Consider the following 22479-nt stretch of genomic DNA (forward strand, 5'->3'; position numbering starts at 1 on the left):
TATCTGATATCATTCATCCTGAATTCATTGTTTTTGTTTAATAAATAACACAGTATCTGATCACGGTATCTGATATCATTTATCCTGAATTCAATGTTTTTGTTTAATGAATAACACAGTGTCTGATATCATTTATCCTGAACTTCTTATTTTATTGTTTAATGAATAACACTGTCTCTGATATAATTGATCCTGAACTGCGTATATTATTGTTTAGAAAATAACATGGTATCTGATATCATTTATCCTGAATTTTTGTTTAATTGTTTAATGAATAACAGTGTACCTGATGTTATTTATCCTGAATTAATTATTTTGTATTTTTTAATGACAAACACAGTATCTCATGTCATTTATCCTGAATTCCTTATTTTTAATGTTTAATGACTATATGGTATCATTTATCCTGAATTCCTAATTGTTTTATTTGTTTAATGATTATCAAGAGCATCTGATAAAATTTGTCCAAAAATTATTATTTTTATTGTTTAATGAATAACACAGTGTATGATATCATGTATCTAAAATGTACCAGTTGTTATTATTTAATTAATAACACTTTATCTGACATTATTCACGCTGAATTCTTTATTTTTACTATTAAATGAATAACACGCTGTCTGATATCATTCATCCTGAATTCCTTATTTTTAATTTTTAATGACTATCTGGTATCATTTATCCTGAATTCATAACTGTTTTATTTGTTTAATGATTATCAAGAGCATCTGATAAAATTTGTCCAAAAATTATTATTTTTATTGTTTAATGAATAACACAGTGTATGATATCATGTATCTAAAATGTACCAGTTGTTATTGTTCAATGAATAACACTTTATCTGACATCATTCACGCTGAATTCTTTATTTTTTACTATTAAATAAATAACATGCTGTCTGATATCATTCATCCTGAATTCCTTATTTTTAATGTTTAATGACTATCTGGTATCATATATCCTGAATTCATAATTGTTTTATTGTTTAATGATTATCAAGAGCATCTGATAAAATTTGTCCAAAAATTATTTTTATTGTTTAATGAATAACACAGTGTATGATATCATGTATCTAAAATGTACCAGTTGTTATTGTTCAATGAATAACACTTTATCTGATATCATTTATCCTGAATTTCTTATTTTATTGTTTAATGAATAACAGTGTATCTGATATCATTCATCCTGAATTCATTGTTTTCGTTTAATAAATAACACAGTATCTGATCACGGTATCTGATATCATTTATCCTGAATTCAGTGTTTTTGTTCAATGAATAACACAGTGTCTGATATCATTTATCCTGAACTTCTTATTTTATTGTTTAATGAATAACACTGTCTCTGATATCATTTATCCTGAACTACGTATATTATTGTTTAGAAAATAACATGGTATCTGATATCATTTATCCTGAATTTTTGTTTAATTGTTTAATGAATAACAGTGTACCTGATGTTATTTATTCTGATTTTTTTTTTTTTTTTTTTTTTTTTTTTATTGACAAACACAGTATCTCATATCATTTATCCTGAATTCCTTATTTTTAATGTTTAATGACTAACACCGTATCTGGTATAATTGATCCTGAATTCATAATTGCTTTATTGTTTAATGATTATCAAGAGCATCTGATATAATTTGCCCTAAAATTATTATTTTTATTGTTTAATGAATAACACAGTGTATGATATCATGTATCAGTTGTTATTGTTCAATGAATAACACTTTATCTGATATAATTCACGCTGAATTCTTTATTTTTAACTATTAAATGAATAACACACTGTCTGATATCATTCATCCTGAATTCCTTATTTTTAATGTTTAATGACTATCTGGTATCATTTATCCTGAATTCATAATTGTTTTATTTGTTTAATGATTATCAAGAGCATCTGATATAATTTGCCTTAAAATTATTATTTTTATTGTTTAATGAATAACACAGTGTATGATATCATGTATCTAAAATGTACCAGTTGTTATTGTTCAATGAATAACACTTTATCTGACATCATTCACGCTGAATTCTTTATTTTTTACTATTAAATAAATAACATGCTGTCTGATATCATTCATCCTGAACTCCTTATTTTTAATGTTTAATGACTATCTGGTATCATTTATCCTGAATTCATAATTGTTTTATTGTTTAATGATTATCAAGAGCATCTGATAAAATTTGTCCAAAAATTATTTTTATTGTTTAATGAATAACACAGTGTATGATATCAAGTATCTAAAATGTATCAGTTGTTATTGTTTAATGAATAACACTTTATCTGATATAATTCACGCTGAATTCTTTATTTTTTACTATTAAATGAATAACATGCTGTCTGATATCATTCATCCTGAATTCTTTATTTGACTATCTGGTATCATTTATCCTGAATTCATAATTGTTTTATTTTTTAATGATTATCAAGAGCATCTGATATAATTTGCCCTAAAATTATTATTTTTATTGTTTAATGAATAACACAGTGTATGATATCAAGTATCTAAAATGTATCAGTTGTTATTGTTTAATGAATAACACTTTATCTGATATCATTCACGCTGAATTCTTTATTTTTACTATTAAATGAATAACATGCTGTCTGATATCATTCATCCTGAATTCCTTATTTTTAATGTTTAATGACTATCTGGTATCATTTATCCTGAATTCATAATTGTTTTATTTGTTTAATGATTATCAAGAGCATCTGATATAATTTGCCTTAAAATTATTATTTTTATTGTTTAATGAATAACACAGTGTATGATATCATGTATCTAAAATGTACCAGTTGTTATTGTTTAATGAATAACACTATATCTGATATCATTCACGCTGAATTCTTTATTTTTTACTATTAAATAAATAACATGATGTCTGATATCATTCATCCTGAATTCATTTATTTTCATTTATCAGGAAAAATACGCCTATAAAGTGGTACGTAGATTTTTATTTCCCTTCAATGCGTATTTAAAACCAAGAGATGGATGGAAAAGGATGGAGATGGTTTAGAAATTTTTTTTTTTTCTATTTATTATTATTTGAAAAAAAAAAATTTTGCAATTTAAAAAAAATGATGAATTGGGAATGAATATGAATGAGGATGACAAATGTGCCCTAACACACGAGCCTTATTGAATCATTCACAACAGATGATTTGTGCTTCCTGATGGAAGAAGTTGTCATGAAACATTTCAAACATGGACGATGTTCCACCTGAGAGAAGGTCCACTCACCTCTTCGTATCTTTTGGAGCTGACGAGGCCACAGAAGCTCCACACGTGAGCCCAGAAGTCTGGGTAGCAGTCCAACGACCACTGGTACAAGTCGGCGTAGTTGACTAGTGACACAAACATCATCGTCTGTGAGCTACACCTGCATGCTACTTTTCAATAACAATGTACAAGGTACACCTGCATGCTACTTTTCAATAACAATGTACAAGGTACACCTGCATGCTACTTCTCAATAACAATGTACAAGGTACACCTGCATGCTACTTTTCAATAACAATGTACAAGGTACACCTGCATGCTACTTTTCAATAACAATGTACAAGGTACACCTGCATGCTACTTTTCAATAACAATGTACAAGGTACATCTTCATGCTACTTTTCAATAACAAAGTATTAGGTACACCTTTATACTACTTTTCAATAACAAAGTATTAGGTACAACTCTACACTACTAGTCAATAACAAAGTATTAGGTACAACTTTAGACTACTAGTCAATAACAAAGTAATAGGTAAACATTTATACTACTTTTCAATAACAAATTATTAGGTACACTTTCATGCTACTTTTCAATAACAAAGTATTAGGTACACCTTTATACTACTTCTCAATAACAAAGTATGAGGTACATCTTTATACTACTTCTCAATAACAAAGTACTAGGTACACCTCCATGCTACTTTTCAATAACAAAGTATTAGGTACAACTCTAAACTACTAGTCAATAACAAAGTATTAGGTACAACTCTAAACTACTAGTCAATAACAAAGTATTAGGTACAACTTTAGACTACTAGTCAATAACAAAGTATTAGGTACAACTTTAGACTACTAGTCAATAACTAAGTATTAGGTACACCTTTATACTACTTTCCAGTAACAAAGTATTAGGTACACCTTTATACTACTTTTCAATAACAAAGTACTAGGTACACCTTTATACTACTTTTCAATAACAAAGTACTAGGTACACCTTCATGATATTTTTCAATAACAAAGTCTTAGGTACAACTCTATACTACTAGTCAATAACAAAGTATTAGGTACAACTTTAGACTACTAGTCAATAACTAAGTATTAGGTACACCTTTATACTACTTTTCAATAACAAAGTATTAGGTACACCTTTATACTACTTTTCAATAACAAAATATTAGGTACAACTTTAGACTACTAGTCAATAACAAAGTAATAGGTAAACATTTATACTACTTTTCAATAACAAATTATTAGGTACAACTTTAGACTACTAGTCAATAACAAAGTATTAGGTACACCTTTATACTACTTTTCAATAACAAAGTATGAGGTACACCTTTAGACTACTAGTCAATAACAAAGTAATAGGTAAACATTTATACTACTTTTCAATAACAAATTATTAGGTACACTTTCATGCTACTTTTCAATAACAAAGTATTAGGTACAACTTTAGACTACTAGTCAATAACTAAGTATTAGGTACACCTTTATACTACTTTTCAAGAACAAAGTACTAGGTACACCTTCATGCTATTTTTCAATAACAAAGTATTAGGTACACCTTTATACTACTTTTCAATAACAAAGTATTAGGTACAACTTTAGACTACTAGTCAATAACAAAGTAATAGGTAAACATTTATACTACTTTTCAATAACAAAGTATTAGGTACAATTTTAGACTACTAGTCAATAACAAAGTATTAGGTACACCTTTATACTACTTCTCAATAACAAAGTACTAGGTACACCTTCATGCTATTTTTCAATAACAAAGTATTAGGTACACCTTTATACTACTTTTCAATAACAAAGTACTAGGTACACCTTCATGCTTTTTTTCAATAACAAAGTCTGAGGTACACCTTTATACTACTTCTCAATAACAAAGTACTAGGTACACCTCCATGCTATTTTTCAATAACAAAGTCTTAGGTACAACTCTATACTACTAGTCAATAACAAAGTACTAGGTACAACTTTAGACTACTAGTCAATAACTAAGTATTAGGTACACCTTTATACTACTAGTCAATAACAAAGTAATAGGTACAACGTTGTACTACTTTTCAATAACAAAGTACTAGGTACACCTTCATGCTATTTTTCAATAACAAAGTCTTAGGTACAACTTAATACTACTAGTCAATAACAAAGTAATAGGTAAACATTTATGCTACTTTTCAATAACAAATTAATAGGTACACTTTCATGCTACTTTTCAATAACAAAGTAATAGGTAAACATTTATACTACTTTTCAATAACAAATTATTAGGTACACCTTCATGCTATTTTTCAATAACAAAGTCTTAGGTACAACTCTATACTACTAGTCAATAACAAAGTATTAGGTACAACTTTAGACTACTAGTCAATAACTAAGTATTAGGTACACCTTTATACTACTTTTCAATAACAAAGTATTAGGTACACCTTTAGACTACTAGTCAATAACAAAGTAATATGTAAACATTTATACTACTTTTCAATAACAAATTATTAGGTACACTTTCATGCTACTTTTCTATAACAAAGTATTAGGTACAACTTTAGACTACTAGTCAATAACAAAGTATTAGGTACACCTTTATACTACTTTTCAATAACAAAGTATTATGTACAACTTTAGACTACTAGTCAATAACAAAGTAATAGGTAAACATTTATACTACTTTTCAATAACAAATTATTAGGTACACTTCAATGCTACTTTTCTATAACAAAGTATTAGGTACACCTTTATACTACTTTTCAATAACAAAGTACTAGGTACAACTTCATGCTATTTTTCAATAACAAAGTCTTAGGTACAACTTAATACTACTACTCAATAACAAAGTATTAGGTACACTTGTATACTACTTTTCAATAACAAAGTATTAGGTACACCTTAATACTACTAGTCAATAACAAAGTATTATGCACACCTTTATGCTATTTTTCAATAACAAAGTATTAGGTACAACTCTATACTACTAGTCAATAACAAAATATTAGGTACAACTTTAGACTACTAGTCAATAACTAAGTATTAGGTACACCTTTATACTGCTTTTCAATAACAAAGTACTAGGTACACCTTTATACTACTTTTCAATAACAAAGTCTTAGGTACAACTTAATACTACTAGTCAATAACAAAGTACTAGGTACAACTTTAGACTACTAGTCAATAACAAAGTATTAGGTACACCTTTATACTACTTTTCAATAACAAAGTACTAGGTACACCTTCATGCTATTTTTCAATAACAAAGTATTAGGTACACCTTTATACTACTTTTCAATAACAAAATATTAGGTACAACTTAATACTACTAGTCAATAACAAAGTACTAGGTACAACTTTAGACTACTAGTCAATAACAAAGTATTAGGTACACCTTTATACTACTTTTCAATAACAAAATATTAGGTACAACTTTAGACTACTAGTCAATAACAAAGTAATAGGTAAACATTTATACTACTTTTCAATAACAAATTATTAGGTACACTTTCATGCTACTTTTCAATAACAAAGTATTAGGTACAACTTTAGACAACTAGTCAATATCAAAGTATTAGGTACAACTTTAGACTACTAGTCAATAACAAAGTATTAGGTTCACCTTTATACTACTTTTCAATAACAAAGTACTAGGTACACCTTCATGCTATTTTTCAATAACAAAGTCTTAGGTACAACTCTATACTACTAGTCAATAACAAAGTATTAGGTACAACTTTAGACTACTAGTCAATAACAAAGTAATATGTAAACATTTATACTACTTTTCAATAACAAATTATTAGGTACACTTTCATGCTACTTTTCTATAACAAAGTATTAGGTACAACTTTAGACTACTAGTCAATAACAAAGTATTAGGTACACCTTTATACTACTTTTCAATAACAAAGTATTATGTACAACTTTAGACTACTAGTCAATAACTAAGTATTAGGTACACCTTTATACTACTTTTCAATAACAAAGTATTATGTACAACTTTAGACTACTAGTCAATAACAAAGTAATAGGTAAACATTTATACTACTTTTCAATAACAAATTATTAGGTACACTTTCATGCTACTTTTCTATAACAAAGTATTAGGTACACCTTTATACTACTTTTCAATAACAAAGTACTAGGTACACCTTCATGCTATTTTTCAATAACAAAGTCTTAGGTACAACTCTATACTACTAGTCAATAACAAAGTATTAGGTACAACTTTAGACTACTAGTCAATAACAAAGTAATATGTAAACATTTATACTACTTTTCAATAACAAATTATTAGGTACACTTTCATGCTACTTTTCTATAACAAAGTATTAGGTACAACTTTAGACTACTAGTCAATAACAAAGTATTAGGTACACCTTTATACTACTTTTCAATAACAAAGTATTAGGTACAACTTTAGACTACTAGTCAATAACAAAGTATTAGGTACACCTTTATACTACTTTTCAATAACAAAGTACTAGGTACACCTTCATGCTATTTTTCAATAACAAAGTATTAGGTACACCTTTATACTACTTTTCAATAACAAAATATTAGGTACAACTTAATACTACTAGTCAATAACAAAGTACTAGGTACAACTTTAGACTACTAGTCAATAACAAAGTATTAGGTACACCTTTATACTACTTTTCAATAACAAAATATTAGGTACAACTTTAGACTACTAGTCAATAACAAAGTAATAGGTAAACATTTATACTACTTTTCAATAACAAATTATTAGGTACACTTTCATGCTACTTTTCAATAACAAAGTATTAGGTACAACTTTAGACAACTAGTCAATATCAAAGTATTAGGTACAACTTTAGACTACTAGTCAATAACAAAGTATTAGGTACACCTTTATACTACTTTTCAATAACAAAATATTAGGTACAACTTTAGACTACTAGTCAATAACAAAGTAATAGGTAAACATTTATACTACTTTTCAATAACAAATTATTAGGTACACTTTCATGCTACTTTTCAATAACAAAGTATTAGGTACAACTTTAGACTACTTCTCAATAACAAAGTATTAGGTACACCTTTATACTACTTGTCAATAACAAAGTATTAGCTACAACTTTAGACTGCTAGTCAATAACTAAGTATTAGGTACACCTTTATACTACTTTTCAATAACAAAGTATTAGGTACAACTTTAGACTACTAGTCAATAACAAAGTAATAGGTTAAACATTTATACTACTTTTCAATAACAAATTATTAGGTACACTTTCATGCTACTTTTCAATAACAAAGTCTTAGGTACAACTCTATACTACTAGTCAATAACAAAGTCTTAGGTACAACTCTATACTACTAGTCAATAACAAAGTATTAGGTACAACTTTAGACTACTAGTCAATAACTAAGTATTAGGTACACCTTTATACTACTTTTCAATAACAAAATATTAGGTACAACTTTAGACTACTAGTCAATAACAAAGCAAAGTAAACATTTATACTACTTTTCAATAACAAATTATTAGGTACACTTTCATGCTACTTTTCTATAACAAAGTATTAGGTACACCTTTATACTACTTTTCAAGAACAAAGTACTAGGTACACCTTCATGCTATTTTTCAATAACAAAGTCTTAGGTACAACTCTATACTACTTTTCAATAACAAAATATTAGGTAGAACTTTAGACTACTAGTCAATAACAAAGTAATGGGTAAACATTTATACTACTTTTCAATAACAAAGTACTAGGTACACCTCCATGCTACTTTTCAATAACAAAGTATTAGGTACAACTCTAAAATACTAGTCAATAACAAAGTATTAGGTACAACTCTAAACTACTAGTCAATAACTAAGTATTAGGTACAACTTTATACTACTTCTCAATAACAAAGTATTAGGTACACCTTTATACTACTTCTCAATAACAAAGTACTAGGTACACCTCCATGCTACTTTTCAATAACAAAGTATTAGGTACAACTCTAAACTACTAGTCAATAACAAAGTATGAGGTACAACTTTAGACTACTAGTCCATAACAAAGTATTAGGTACCGGTACACCTTTATACTACTTTTCAATAACAAAGTATGAGGTACACCTTTATACTACTTTTCAATAACAAAGTACTAGGTACACCTTCATGCTATTTTTCAATAACAAAGTATTAGGTACACCTTTATACTACTTTTCAATAACAAAGTATTAGGTACAACTTTAGACTACTAGTCAATAACAAAGTATTAGGTACACCTTTATACTACTTCTCAATAACAAAGTACTAGGTACACCTCCATGCTACTTTTCAATAACAAAGTATTAGGTACAACTCTAAACTACTAGTCAATAACAAAGTATTAGGTACAACTTTAGACTACTAGTCAATAACTAAGTATTAGGTACAACTTTATACTACTTGTCAATAACAAAGTATTAGGTACACCTTTATACTACTTCTCAATAACAAAGTACTAGGTACACCTCCATGCTACTTTTCAATACCAAAGTATTAGGTACAACTCTAAACTACTAGTCAATAACAAAGTATTAGGTACAACTTTAGACTACTAGTCCATAACAAAGTATTAGGTACCGGTACACCTTTATACTACTTTTCAATAACAAAGTATGAGGTACACCTTTATACTACTTTTCAATAACAAAGTACTAGGTACACCTTCATGCTATTTTTCAATAACAAAGTATTAGGTACACCTTTATACTACTTTTCAATAACAAAGTATTAGGTACAACTTTAGACTACTAGTCAATAACAAAGTATTAGGTACACCTTTATACTACTTCTCAATAACAAAGTACTAGGTACACCTCCATGCTACTTTTCAATAACAAAGTATTAGGTACAACTCTAAACTACTAGTCAATAACAAAGTATTAGGTACAACTTTAGACTACTAGTCAATAACTAAGTATTAGGTACAACTTTATACTACTTGTCAATAACAAAGTATTAGGTACACCTTTATACTACTTCTCAATAACAAAGTACTAGGTACACCTCCATGCTACTTTTCAATACCAAAGTATTAGGTACAACTCTAAACTACTAGTCAATAACAAAGTATTAGGTACAACTTTAGACTACTAGTCCATAACAAAGTATTAGGTACCGGTACACCTTTATACTACTTTTCAATAACAAAGTATGAGGTACACCTTTATACTACTTTTCAATAACAAAGTACTAGGTACACCTTCATGCTATTTTTCAATAACAAAGTATTAGGTACACCTTTATACTACTTTTCAATAACAAAGTATTAGGTACAACTTTAGACTACTAGTCAATAACAAAGTATTAGGTACACCTTTATACTACTTCTCAATAACAAAGTACTAGGTACACCTCCATGCTACTTTTCAATAACAAAGTATTAGGTACAACTCTAAACTACTAGTCAATAACAAAGTATTAGGTACAACTTTAGACTACTAGTCAATAACTAAGTATTAGGTACAACTTTATACTACTTGTCAATAACAAAGTATTAGGTACACCTTTATACTACTTTTCAATAACAAAGTATGAGGTACACCTTTATACTACTTCTCAATAACAAAGTACTAGGTACACCTCCATGCTACTTTTCAATACCAAAGTATTAGGTACAACTCTAAACTACTAGTCAATAACTAAGTATTAGGTACAACTTTAGACTACTAGTCCATAACAAAGTATTAGGTACCGGTACACCTTTATACTACTTTTCAATAACAAAGTATGAGGTACACCTTTATACTACTTTTCAATAACAAAGTACTAGGTACACCTTCATGCTATTTTTCAATAACAAAGTCTTAGGTACAACTTTGTACTACTTTTCAATAACAAAGTACTAGGTACACCTTCATGCGATTTTTCAATAACAAAGTATTAGGTACAACTTTATACTACTTTTCAATAACAAAGTATTAGGTACAACTTTAGACTACTAGTCAATAACAAAGTATTAGGTACACCTTTATACTACTTCTCAATAACAAAGTACTAGGTACACCTCCATGCTACTTTTCAATAACAAAGTATTAGGTACAACTCTAAACTACTAGTCAATAACAAAGTATTAGGTACAACTCTAAACTACTAGTCAATAACAAAGTATTAGGTACAACATTAGACAACTAGTCAATATCAAAGTATTAGGTACACCTTTATACTACTTTTCAATAACAAAGTATGAGGTACACCTTTGTACTACTTTTCAATAACAAAGTACTAGGTACACCTTCATGCTATTTTTCAATAACAAAGTCTTAGGTACAACTTAATACTACTAGTCAATAACAAAGTACTAGGTACAACTTTAGACTACTAGTCAATAACAAAGTATTAGGTACACCTTTATACTACTTTTCAATAACAAAGTATTAGGTACACCTTTATACTACTAGTCAATAACAAAGTACTAGGTACACCTTCATGTTAATTTTCAATAACAAAGTATTAGGTAGAACTTAATACTACTAGTCAATAACAAAGTATTATGTACATCTTTATGTTACTTCTCAATAACAAAGTATGAGGTAAACCTTCATGCGACTTTTCAATAACAAAGTATTAGGTACACCTTTATACTACTTCTCAATAACAAAGTACTAGGTACATCTTCATGCTACTTTTCAATAACAAAGTATTAGGTACACCTTTATACTACTTCTCAATAACAAAGTACTAGGTACATCTTCATGCTACTTTTCAATAACAAAGTATTCGGTACCCCTTTATACTACTTTTCAATAACAAAGTAAATAAATGATAAATGGGTTGTACTTGTATAGCGCTTTTCTACCTTCAAGGTACTCAAAGCGCTTTGACACTACTTATTAGGTAGAACTTTAGACTACTAGTCAATAACAAAGTAATAGGTAAAGATTTATACTACTTTTCAATAACAAATTATTAGGTACACTTTCATGCTACTTTTCAATAACAAAGTATTAGGTACAACTTTATACTACTTCTCAATAACAAAGTATTAGGTACACCTTTATACTACTTGTCAATAACAAAGTATTAGCTATAACTTTAGACTGCTAGTCAATAACTAAGTATTAGGTACACCTTTATACTACTTTTCAATAACAAAGTATTAGGTACAACTTTAGACTACTAGTCAATAACAAAGTAATAGGTTAAACATTTATACTACTTTTCAATAACAAATTATTAGGTACACTTTCATGCTACTTTTCAATAAAGTATTAGGTACACCTTTATACTACTAGTCAATAACAAAGTATTAGGTACACCTTTATACTACTTTTCAATAACAAAGTACTAGGTACACCTTCATGCTATTTTTTAATAACAAAGTATTAGGTACACCTTTATACTCCTTTTCAATAACAAAGTACTAGGTACACCTTCATGCTATTTTTCAATAACAAAGTACTCGGTACACCTTCATGCTACTTTCCAAGAGCCAAGTATTAGCAGCAGAGGAGCCACAAAAAGGCAATGATTGCTTTCCTTGTTTTTGTAAAGCTGCTGGAGGGGCGGAGCTTGGAAGATGGCTGCTGAGCATGAGATGCTCTTTAGGTGTACCCAAACCTTCATGACATCAAGAGCTCGCTTGTTCACACGTTATTCCAAATATGTTTGCGGGTACATTGACAACAAACTGCTCCCTGATAATGGACAACCTTCAATAGGATAAATAATACATTTAATTGTTTCATGAATAGCAGTGTCTGATATCATTTATCCTGAATTCCTCATGTTTATTGTTGATTAAATAACACAGGATCTGATAGCACTTTTATCCCGAATGCATTTATTGTAATTGTTTACTAAATGACAGTGTCTGATATCATTTATCCTCAATTCATCGTTTACTAAATAACACAGTGTCTGATATCATTTATTCTGAATTCATATTTTTAATTGTCTAATGAATAAGACAGGATCCAATATAATTTATCCTGAATGCATTTATTGTAATTGTTTACTAAATAACAGTGCCTGATATCATTTATCCTCAATTCATCGTTTACTAAATAACACAGTGTCTGATATCATTTATTCTGAATTCATATTTTTAATTGTCTAATGAATAAGACAGGATCCAATATAATTTATCCTGAATGCATTCATTGTTGTTTAATGAATAACACAGTATCTGATATCATTCATCCTGAATTCATTAGTTTGTGTTGTTTAATGAATTACACGGTATCCTCTATTGTTTAAGCTGAATGCATTCATTGTTATTGTTTATTTAAGAACACAGTATCTGATATCATGAATGTATCACTTTTGTTGTTTAACGAATAGCACATTATCTGATATAATTTATCCTTAATTTATAAATGTATCATTATTTCATGAAAACCACAGTGCCTGGTATCATTTATCCTGAATGCTTTCATTGTTATTGTTTAATTAAGAACACAGTATCTGATATCATTTATCCTGAATTTATTACTTTTATTGTTTAATGAACAGCACAATATCTGATATAATCATCCATCATTTATAAATGTATCATTATTTCATGAAAACCACAGTGCCTGGTATCATTTATCCTGAATGCTTTCATTGTTGTTGCTTAATTAAGAACACAGTATCTGATATCTTTGCACTATAATCTACTAGTTTAGCACTATCAGTTGTTTTTTTTGCAGTATATCCTGCCCATTAAGCACTATATCCCACTTATTTTGCACTATATCCTACTAGTTTAGCACTATAGGTTGCTTATTTTGCAGTATATCCTACCCATAAAGCACTACAGCCTACTTATTTTTGCAGAACAACCTACTTATGTTGCACTATAATCTACTAGTTTAGCACTATAAATTGCTTATTTTGCAGTATATCCTAGTTTTCAAGCACTATAACCTACTTATTTAGCACTAAAAGTTAATTATTTTGCAGTATATCCTAGTTTTCAAGGACTATAATCTACTTATTTAGCACTAAAAGTTCATTACTTTGCAGTATATCCTAGTTTTCAAGCACTATAATCTACTTATTTAGCACTATAAGATCATTATTTTGCAGTATATCCTAGTTTTCAAGCACTTTAATCTACTTATGTAGTAGCACAATAAAATAATTATTTTGCAGTATATCCTAATTTTCAAGCACTTGAATCTACTTATGTAGCACAATAAAATAATTATTTTGCAGTATATCCTAGTTTTCAAGCACTTTAATCTACTTATGTAGCAGAATAAAATAATTATTTTGCAGTATATCCTAGTTTTCAAGCACTATAACCTACTTATTTAGCACTAAAAGTTAATTATTTTGCAGTATATCCTAGTTTTCAAGCACTTTAATCTACTTATGTAGCACAATAAAATAATTATTTTGCAGTATATCCTAGTTTTCAAGCACTATAACCTACTTATTTAGCACTAAAAGTTAATTATTTTGCAGTATATCCTAGTTTTCAAGCACTTTAATCTACTTATGTAGCACAATAAAATAATTATTTTGCAGTATATCCTAGTTTTCAAGCACTATAACTTACTTATTTAGCACTAAAAGTTAATTATTTTGCAGTATATCCTAGTTTTCAAGCTCTATAATCTACTTATTTAGCACTAAAAGTTAATTATTTTGCAGTATATCCTAGTTTTCAAGCACTATAATCTACTTATTTAGCACTAAAAGTTAATTATTTTGCAGTATATCCTAGTTTTCAAGCACTATAATCTACTTATTTAGCACTTAAAGTTAATTATTTTGCAGTACATCCTAGTTTTCAAGCACTATAATCTACTTATTTAGCACTAAAAGTTAATTATTTTGCAGTATATCCTAGTTTTCAAGCTCTATAATCTACTTATTTAGCACTAAAAGTTAATTATTTTGCAGTATATCCTAGTTTTCAAGCACTATAATCTACTTATTTAGCACTAAAAGATCATTATTTTGCAGTATATCCTAGTTTTCAAGCACTTTCATCTACTTATGTAGCACAATAAAATAATTATTTTTGCAGTATATCCTAGTTTTCAAGCTCTATAAAATACTTATTTAGCACTAAAAGTTAATTATTTTGCAGTATATCCTAGTTTTCAAGCACTATAATCTACTTATTTAGCACTAAAAGTTAATTATTTTGCAGTATATCCTAGTTTTCAAGCACTTTAATCTACTTTGTAGCACAATAAAATAATTATTTTGCAGTATATCCTAGTTTCCAAGCACTATAACCTACTTATTTTGCACTAAAAGTTAATTATTTTGCAGTATATCCTAGTTTTCAAGCTCTATAATCTACTTATTTAGCACTAAAAGTTAATTATTTTGCAGTATATCCTAGTTTTCAAGCACTTTAATCTACTTATGTAGCACAATAAAATAATTATTTTGCAGTATATCCTAGTTTTCAAGCACTATAACCTACTTATTTAGCACTAAAAGATCATTATTTTGCAGTATATCCTAGTTTTCAAGCACTTTAATCTACTTATGTAGCACAATAAAATAATTATTTTGCAGTATATCCTAGTTTTCAAGCACTATAACCTACTTATTTAGCACTAAAAGTTAATTATTTTGCAGTATATCCTAGTTTTCAAGCACTTTAATCTACTTATGTAGCACAATAAAATAATTATTTTGCAGTATATCCTAGTTTTCAAGCACTTTAATCTACTTATGTAGCACAATAAAATAATTATTTTGCAGTACATCCTAGTTTTCAAGCACTGTAACCTACTTATTTTGCACTAAAAGTTAATTATTTTGCAGTATATCCTAGTTTTCAAGCTCTATAAAATACTTATTTAGCACTAAAAGTTAATTATTTTGCAGTATATCCTAATTTTCAAGCACTTTAATCTACTTATGTAGCACAATAAAATAATTATTTTGCAGTATATCCTAGTTTTCAAGCACTATAACCTACTTATTTAGCACTAAAAGTTAATTATTTTGCAGTATATCCTAGTTTTCAAGCTCTATAATCTACTTATTTAGCACTAAAAGGTCATTATTTTGCAGTATATCATAGTTTTCAAGCACTTTAATCTACTTTGTAGCACAATAAAATAATTATTTTGCAGTATATCCTAGTTTTCAAGCACTTTAATCTACTTATGTAGCACAATAAAATAATTATTTTGCAGTATATCCTAGTTTTCAAGCACTATAACCTACTTATTTAGCACTAAAGGTTAATTATTTTGCAGTATATCCTAGCTTTCAAGCACTATAATCTACTTATTTAGCACTAAAAGTTAATTATTTTGCAGTATATCCTAGTTTTCAAGCACTATAATCTACTTATTTAGCACTATAAGATCATTATTTTGCAGTATATCCTAGTTTTCAAGCACTTCAATCTACTTATGTAGCACAATAAAATAATTATTTTGCAGTATATCCTAGTTTTCAAGCACTATAACCTACTTATTTACCACTAAAAGTTAATTATTTTGCAGTATATCCTAGTTTTCAAACACTTTAATCTACTTATTTAGCACTAAAAGTTAATTATTTTGCAGTATATCCCAGTTTTCAAGCACTATAATCTACTTATTTAGCACTATAAGATCATTATTTTGCAGTATATCATAGTTTTCAAGCACTTTAATCTACTTATGTAGCACAATAAAATAATTATTTTGCAGTATATCCCAGTTTTCAAGCACTATAATCTACTTATTTAGCACTATAAGATCATTATTTTGCAGTATAACCTAGTTTTCAAGCACTTTAATCTACTTATGTAGCACAATAAAGTAATTATTTTGCAGTACATCCTAGTTTTCAAGCACTATAACCTACTTATTTAGCACTAAAAGTTAATTATTTTGCAGTATATCCTAGTTTTCAAGCTCTATAAAATACTTATTTAGCACTAAAAGTTAATTATTTTGCAGTATATCCTAGTTTTCAAGCACTATAACCTACTTATTTTGCACTAAAAGTTAATTATTTTGCAGTATATCCTAGTTTTCAAGCACTTTAATCTACTTATGTAGCACAATAAAATAATTATTTTGCAGTATATCCTAGTTTTCAAGCACTTTAATCTACTTATGTAGTAGCACAATAAAATAATTATTTTTGCAGTATATCCTAGTTTTCAAGCACTATAACCTACTTATTTAGCACTAAAGGTTAATTATTTTGCAGTATATCCTAGCTTTCAAGCACTATAATCTACTTATTTAGCACTAAAAGTTAATTATTTTGCAGTATATCCTAGTTTTCAAGCACTATAATCTACTTATTTAGCACTAAAAGATCATTATTTTGCAGTATATCCTAGTTTTCAAGCACTTTAATCTACTTATGTAGCACAATAAAATTATTATTTTGCAGTATATCCTAGTTTTCCAGCACTATAACCTACTTATTTTGCACTAAAAGTTAATTATTTTGCAGTATATCCTAGTTTTCAAGCTCTATAATCTACTTATTTAGCACTAAAAGTAAATTATTTTGCAGTATATCCTAGTTTTCAAGCACTATAATCTACTTATTTAGCACTAAAAGATCATTATTTTGCAGTATATCCTAGTTTTCAAGCACTTTAATCTACTTATGTAGCACAATAAAATAATTATTTTGCAGTATATCCTAGTTTTCAAGCACTTTAATCTACTTACGTAGCACAATAAAATAATTATTTTTGCAGTATATCCTAGTTTTCAAGCACTATAACCTACTTATTTAGCACTAAAAGTTAATTATTTTGCAGTATATCCTAGTTTTCAAGCTCTATAATCTACTTATTTAGCACTAAAAGTTAATTATTTTGCAGTATATCCTAGTTTTCAAGCACTATAATCTACTTATTTAGCACTAAAAGATCATTATTTTGCAGTATATCCTAGTTTTCAAGCACTTTAATCTACTTATGTAGCACAATAAAATAATTATTTTGCAGTATATCCTAGTTTTCAAGCACTATAACCTACTTATTTAGCACTAAAAGTTAATTATTTTGCAGTATATCCTAGTTTTCAAGGACTTTAATCTACTTATGTAGCAGAATAAAATAATTATTTTGCAGTATATCCTAGTTTTCAAGCACTATAACCTACTTATTTAGCACTAAAAGATCATTATTTTGCTGTATATCCTAGTTTTCAAGCACTTTAATCTACTTATGTAGCACAATAAAATTATTATTTTGCAGTATATCCTAGTTTTCAAGCACTTTAATCTACTTATGTAGCACAATAAAATAATTATTTTGCAGTATATCCTAGTTTTCAAGCACTATAACCTACTTATTTAGCACTAAAAGTTAATTATTTTGCAGTATATCCTAGTTTTCAAGCTCTATAATCTACTTATTTAGCACTAAAAGTTAATTATTTTGCAGTATATCCTAGTTTTCAAGCACTATAATCTACTTATGTAGCACAATAAAATAATTATTTTGCAGTATATCCTAGTTTTCAAGCACTTTAATCTACTTATGTAGCACAATAAAATAATTATTTTGCAGTATATCCTAGTTTTCAAGCACTTTAATCTACTTATGTAGCACAATAAAATAATTATTTTGCAGTATATCCTAGTTTTCAAGCACTATAACCTACTTGTTTAGCACTAAAAGTTAACTATTTTGCAGTATATCCTAGTTTTCAAGCTCTATAACCTACTTATTTTGCACTAAAAGTTAATTATTTTGCCGTATATCCTAGTTTTCAAGCTCTATAAAATACTTATTTAGCACTAAAAGTTAATTATTTTGCAGTATATCCTAGTTTTCAAGCACTATAACCTACTTATTTTGCACTAAAAGTTAATTATTTTGCCGTATATCCTAGTTTTCAAGCACTATAACCTACTTATTTAGCACTAAAAGTTAATTATTTTGCAGTATATCCTAGTTTTCAAGCACTATAATATACTTATTTAGCACTAAAAGTTAATTATTTTGCAGTATATCCTAGTTTTCAAGCACTTTAATCTACTTATGTAGCACAATAAAATAATTATTTTGCAGTATATCCTAGTTTTCAAGCACTTTAATCTACTTATGTAGCACAATAAAATAATTATTTTGCAGTATATCCTAGTTTTCAAGCACTTTAATCTACTTATGTAGCACAATAAAATAATTATTTTGCAGTATATCCTAGTTTTCAAGCACTATAACCTACTTATTTTGCACTAAAAGTTAATTATGTTGCAGTATATCCTAGTTTTCAAGCTCTATAATCTACTTATTTAGCACTAAAAGTTAATTATTTTGCAGTATATCTAGTTTTCAAGCACTATAATCTACTTATTTAGCACTAAAAGATCATTATTTTGCAGTATATCCTAGTTTTCAAGCACTTTAATCTACTTATGTAGCACAATAAAATAATTATTTTGCAGTATATCCTAGTTTTCAAGCACTATAACCTACTTCTTTAGCACTAAAAGTTAATTATTTTGCAGTATATCCTAGTTTTCAAACACTTTAATCTACTTATTTAGCACTAAAAGTTAATTATTTTGCAGTATATCCCAGTTTTCAAGCACTATAATCTACTTATTTAGCACTATAAGATCATTATTTTGCAGTATATCATAGTTTTCAAGCACTTTAATCTACTTATGTAGCACAATAAAATAATTATTTTGCAGTATATCCCAGTTTTCAAGCACTATAATCTACTTATTTAGCACTATAAGATCATTATTTTGCAGTATATCATAGTTTTCAAGCACTTTAATCTACTTATGTAGCACAATAAAGTAATTATTTTGCAGTACATCCTAGTTTTCAAGCACTATAACCTACTTATTTAGCACTAAAAGTTAATTATTTTGCAGTATATCCTAGTTTTCAAGCTCTATAAAATACTTATTTAGCACTAAAAGTTAATTATTTTGCAGTATATCCTAGTTTTCAAGCACTATAACCTACTTATTTTGCACTAAAAGTTAATTATTTTGCAGTATATCCTAGTTTTCAAGCACTTTAATCTACTTATGTAGCACAATAAAATAATTATTTTGCAGTATATCCTAGTTTTCAAGCACTTTAATCTACTTATGTAGTAGCACAATAAAATAATTATTTTTGCAGTATATCCTAGTTTTCAAGCACTATAACCTACTTATTTAGCACTAAAAGTTAATTATTTTGCAGTATATCCTAGTTTTCAAGGTCTATAATCTACTTATTTAGCACTAAGAGTTAATTATTTTGCAGTATATCCTAGTTTTCAAGCACTATAATATACTTATTTAGCACTAAAAGATCATTATTTTGCAGTATATCCTTGTTTTCAAGCACTTTAATCTACTTATGTAGCACAATAAAATAATTATTTTGCAGTATATCCTAGTTTTCAAGCACTTTAATCTACATATGTAGCACAATAAAATAATTATTTTGAAGTATATCCTAGTTTTCAAGCACTTTAATCTACTTATGTAGCACAATAAAATAATTATTTTGCAGTATATCCTAGTTTTCAAGCACTATAACCTACTTATTTAGCACTAAAGGTTAATTATTTTGCAGTATATCCTAGCTTTCAAGCACTATAATCTACTTATTTAGCACTAAAAGTTAATTATTTTGCAGTATATCCTAGTTTTCAAGCACTATAATCTACTTATTTAGCACTATAAGATCATTATTTTGCAGTATATCCTAGTTTTCAAGCACTTTAATCTACTTATGTAGCACAATAAAGTAATTATTTTGCAGTATATCCTAGTTTTCAAGCACTGTAACCTACTTATTTTTGCACTAAAAGTTAATTATTTTGCAGTATATCCTAGTTTTCAAGCTCTATAATCTACTTATTTAGCACTAAAAGTTAATTATTTTGCAGTATATCCTAGTTTTCAAGCATTATAATCTACTTATTTAGCACTAAAAGTTAATTATTTTGCAGTATATCCTAGTTTTCAAGATCTATAATCTACTTATTTAGCACTAAAAGATCATTATTTTGCAGTATATCCTAATTTTCAAGCACTTTAATCTACTTATGTAGCACAATAAAATAATTATTTTGCAGTAGATCCTAGTTTTCAAGCACTTTAATCTACTTATGTCGCACAATAAAATAATTATTTTGCAGTATATCCTAGTTTTCAAGCACTTTAATCTACTTATGTAGCACAATAAAATAATTATTTTGCAGTATATCCTAGTTTTCAAGCACTATAATCTACTTATTTAGCACTAAGATCATTATTTTGCAGTATATCCTAGTTTTCAAGCACTATAATCTACTTATTTTGCACTAAAAGTTAATTATTTTGCAGTATATCCTAGTCTTCAAGCACTATAACCTACTTATTTTGCACTAAAAGTTAATTATTTTGCAGTATATCCTAGTTTTCAAGCTCTATAAAATACTTATTTAGCACTAAAAGTTAATTATTTTGCAGTATATCCTAGTTTTCAAGCACTATAACCTACTTATTTTGCACTAAAAGTTAATTATTTTGCGGTATATCCTAGTTTTCAAGCTCTATATTCTACTTATTTAGCACTAAAAGTTAATTATTTTGCAGTATATCTAGTTTTCAAGCACTATAATCTACTTATTTAGCACTAAAAGATCATTATTTTGCAGTATATCCTAGTGTGCTACTTATTTAGCACTAAAAGTTAATTATTTTGCAGTATATCCTAGTTTTCAAGCTCTATAATCTACTTATTTAGCACTAAAAGATCATTATTTTGCAGTATATCTAGTTTTCAAGCACTATAATCTACTTATTTAGCACTAAAAGTTCATTATTTTGCAGTATATCCTAGTTTTCAAGCACTTTAATCTACTTATGTAGCACAATAAAATAATTATTTTGCAGTATATCCTAGTTTTCAAGCACTTTCATCTACTTATGTAGCACAATAAAATAATTATTTTTGCAGTATATCCTAGTTTTCAAGCTCTATAAAATACTTATTTAGCACTAAAAGTTAATTATTTTGCAGTATATCCTAGTTTTCAAGCACTATAATCTACTTATTTAGCACTAAAAGTTAATTATTTTGCAGTATATCCTAGTTTTCAAGCACTTTAATCTACTTTGTAGCACAATAAAATAATTATTTTGCAGTATATCCTAGTTTCCAAGCACTATAACCTACTTATTTTGCACTAAAAGTTAATTATTTTGCAGTATATCCTAGTTTTCAAGCTCTATAATCTACTTATTTAGCACTAAAAGTTAATTATTTTGCAGTATATCCTAGTTTTCAAGCACTTTAATCTACTTATGTAGCACAATAAAATAATTATTTTGCAGTATATCCTAGTTTTCAAGCACTATAACCTACTTATTTAGCACTAAAAGATCAT

General features: G+C 27.6%; 1 protein-coding gene across 1 annotated transcript in view; it reads right to left on the bottom strand.

Annotated features, from left to right (window-relative positions):
* Positions 1-22479, bottom strand: part of aacs (acetoacetyl-CoA synthetase) — a 161995-nt gene that overhangs the window by 117193 nt on the left and 22323 nt on the right. Inside the window, exon 2 of the mRNA XM_061931729.2 lies at positions 3248-3351. Coding sequence (XP_061787713.1) covers positions 3248-3351 — 104 coding nt within the window. The remainder of the gene's footprint in view (positions 1-3247; positions 3352-22479) is intronic.

Source organism: Nerophis lumbriciformis, linkage group LG03 (genome assembly GCF_033978685.3).
Source record: "Nerophis lumbriciformis linkage group LG03, RoL_Nlum_v2.1, whole genome shotgun sequence".
NCBI classification, from domain to species: Eukaryota; Metazoa; Chordata; class Actinopteri; order Syngnathiformes; family Syngnathidae; genus Nerophis; species Nerophis lumbriciformis.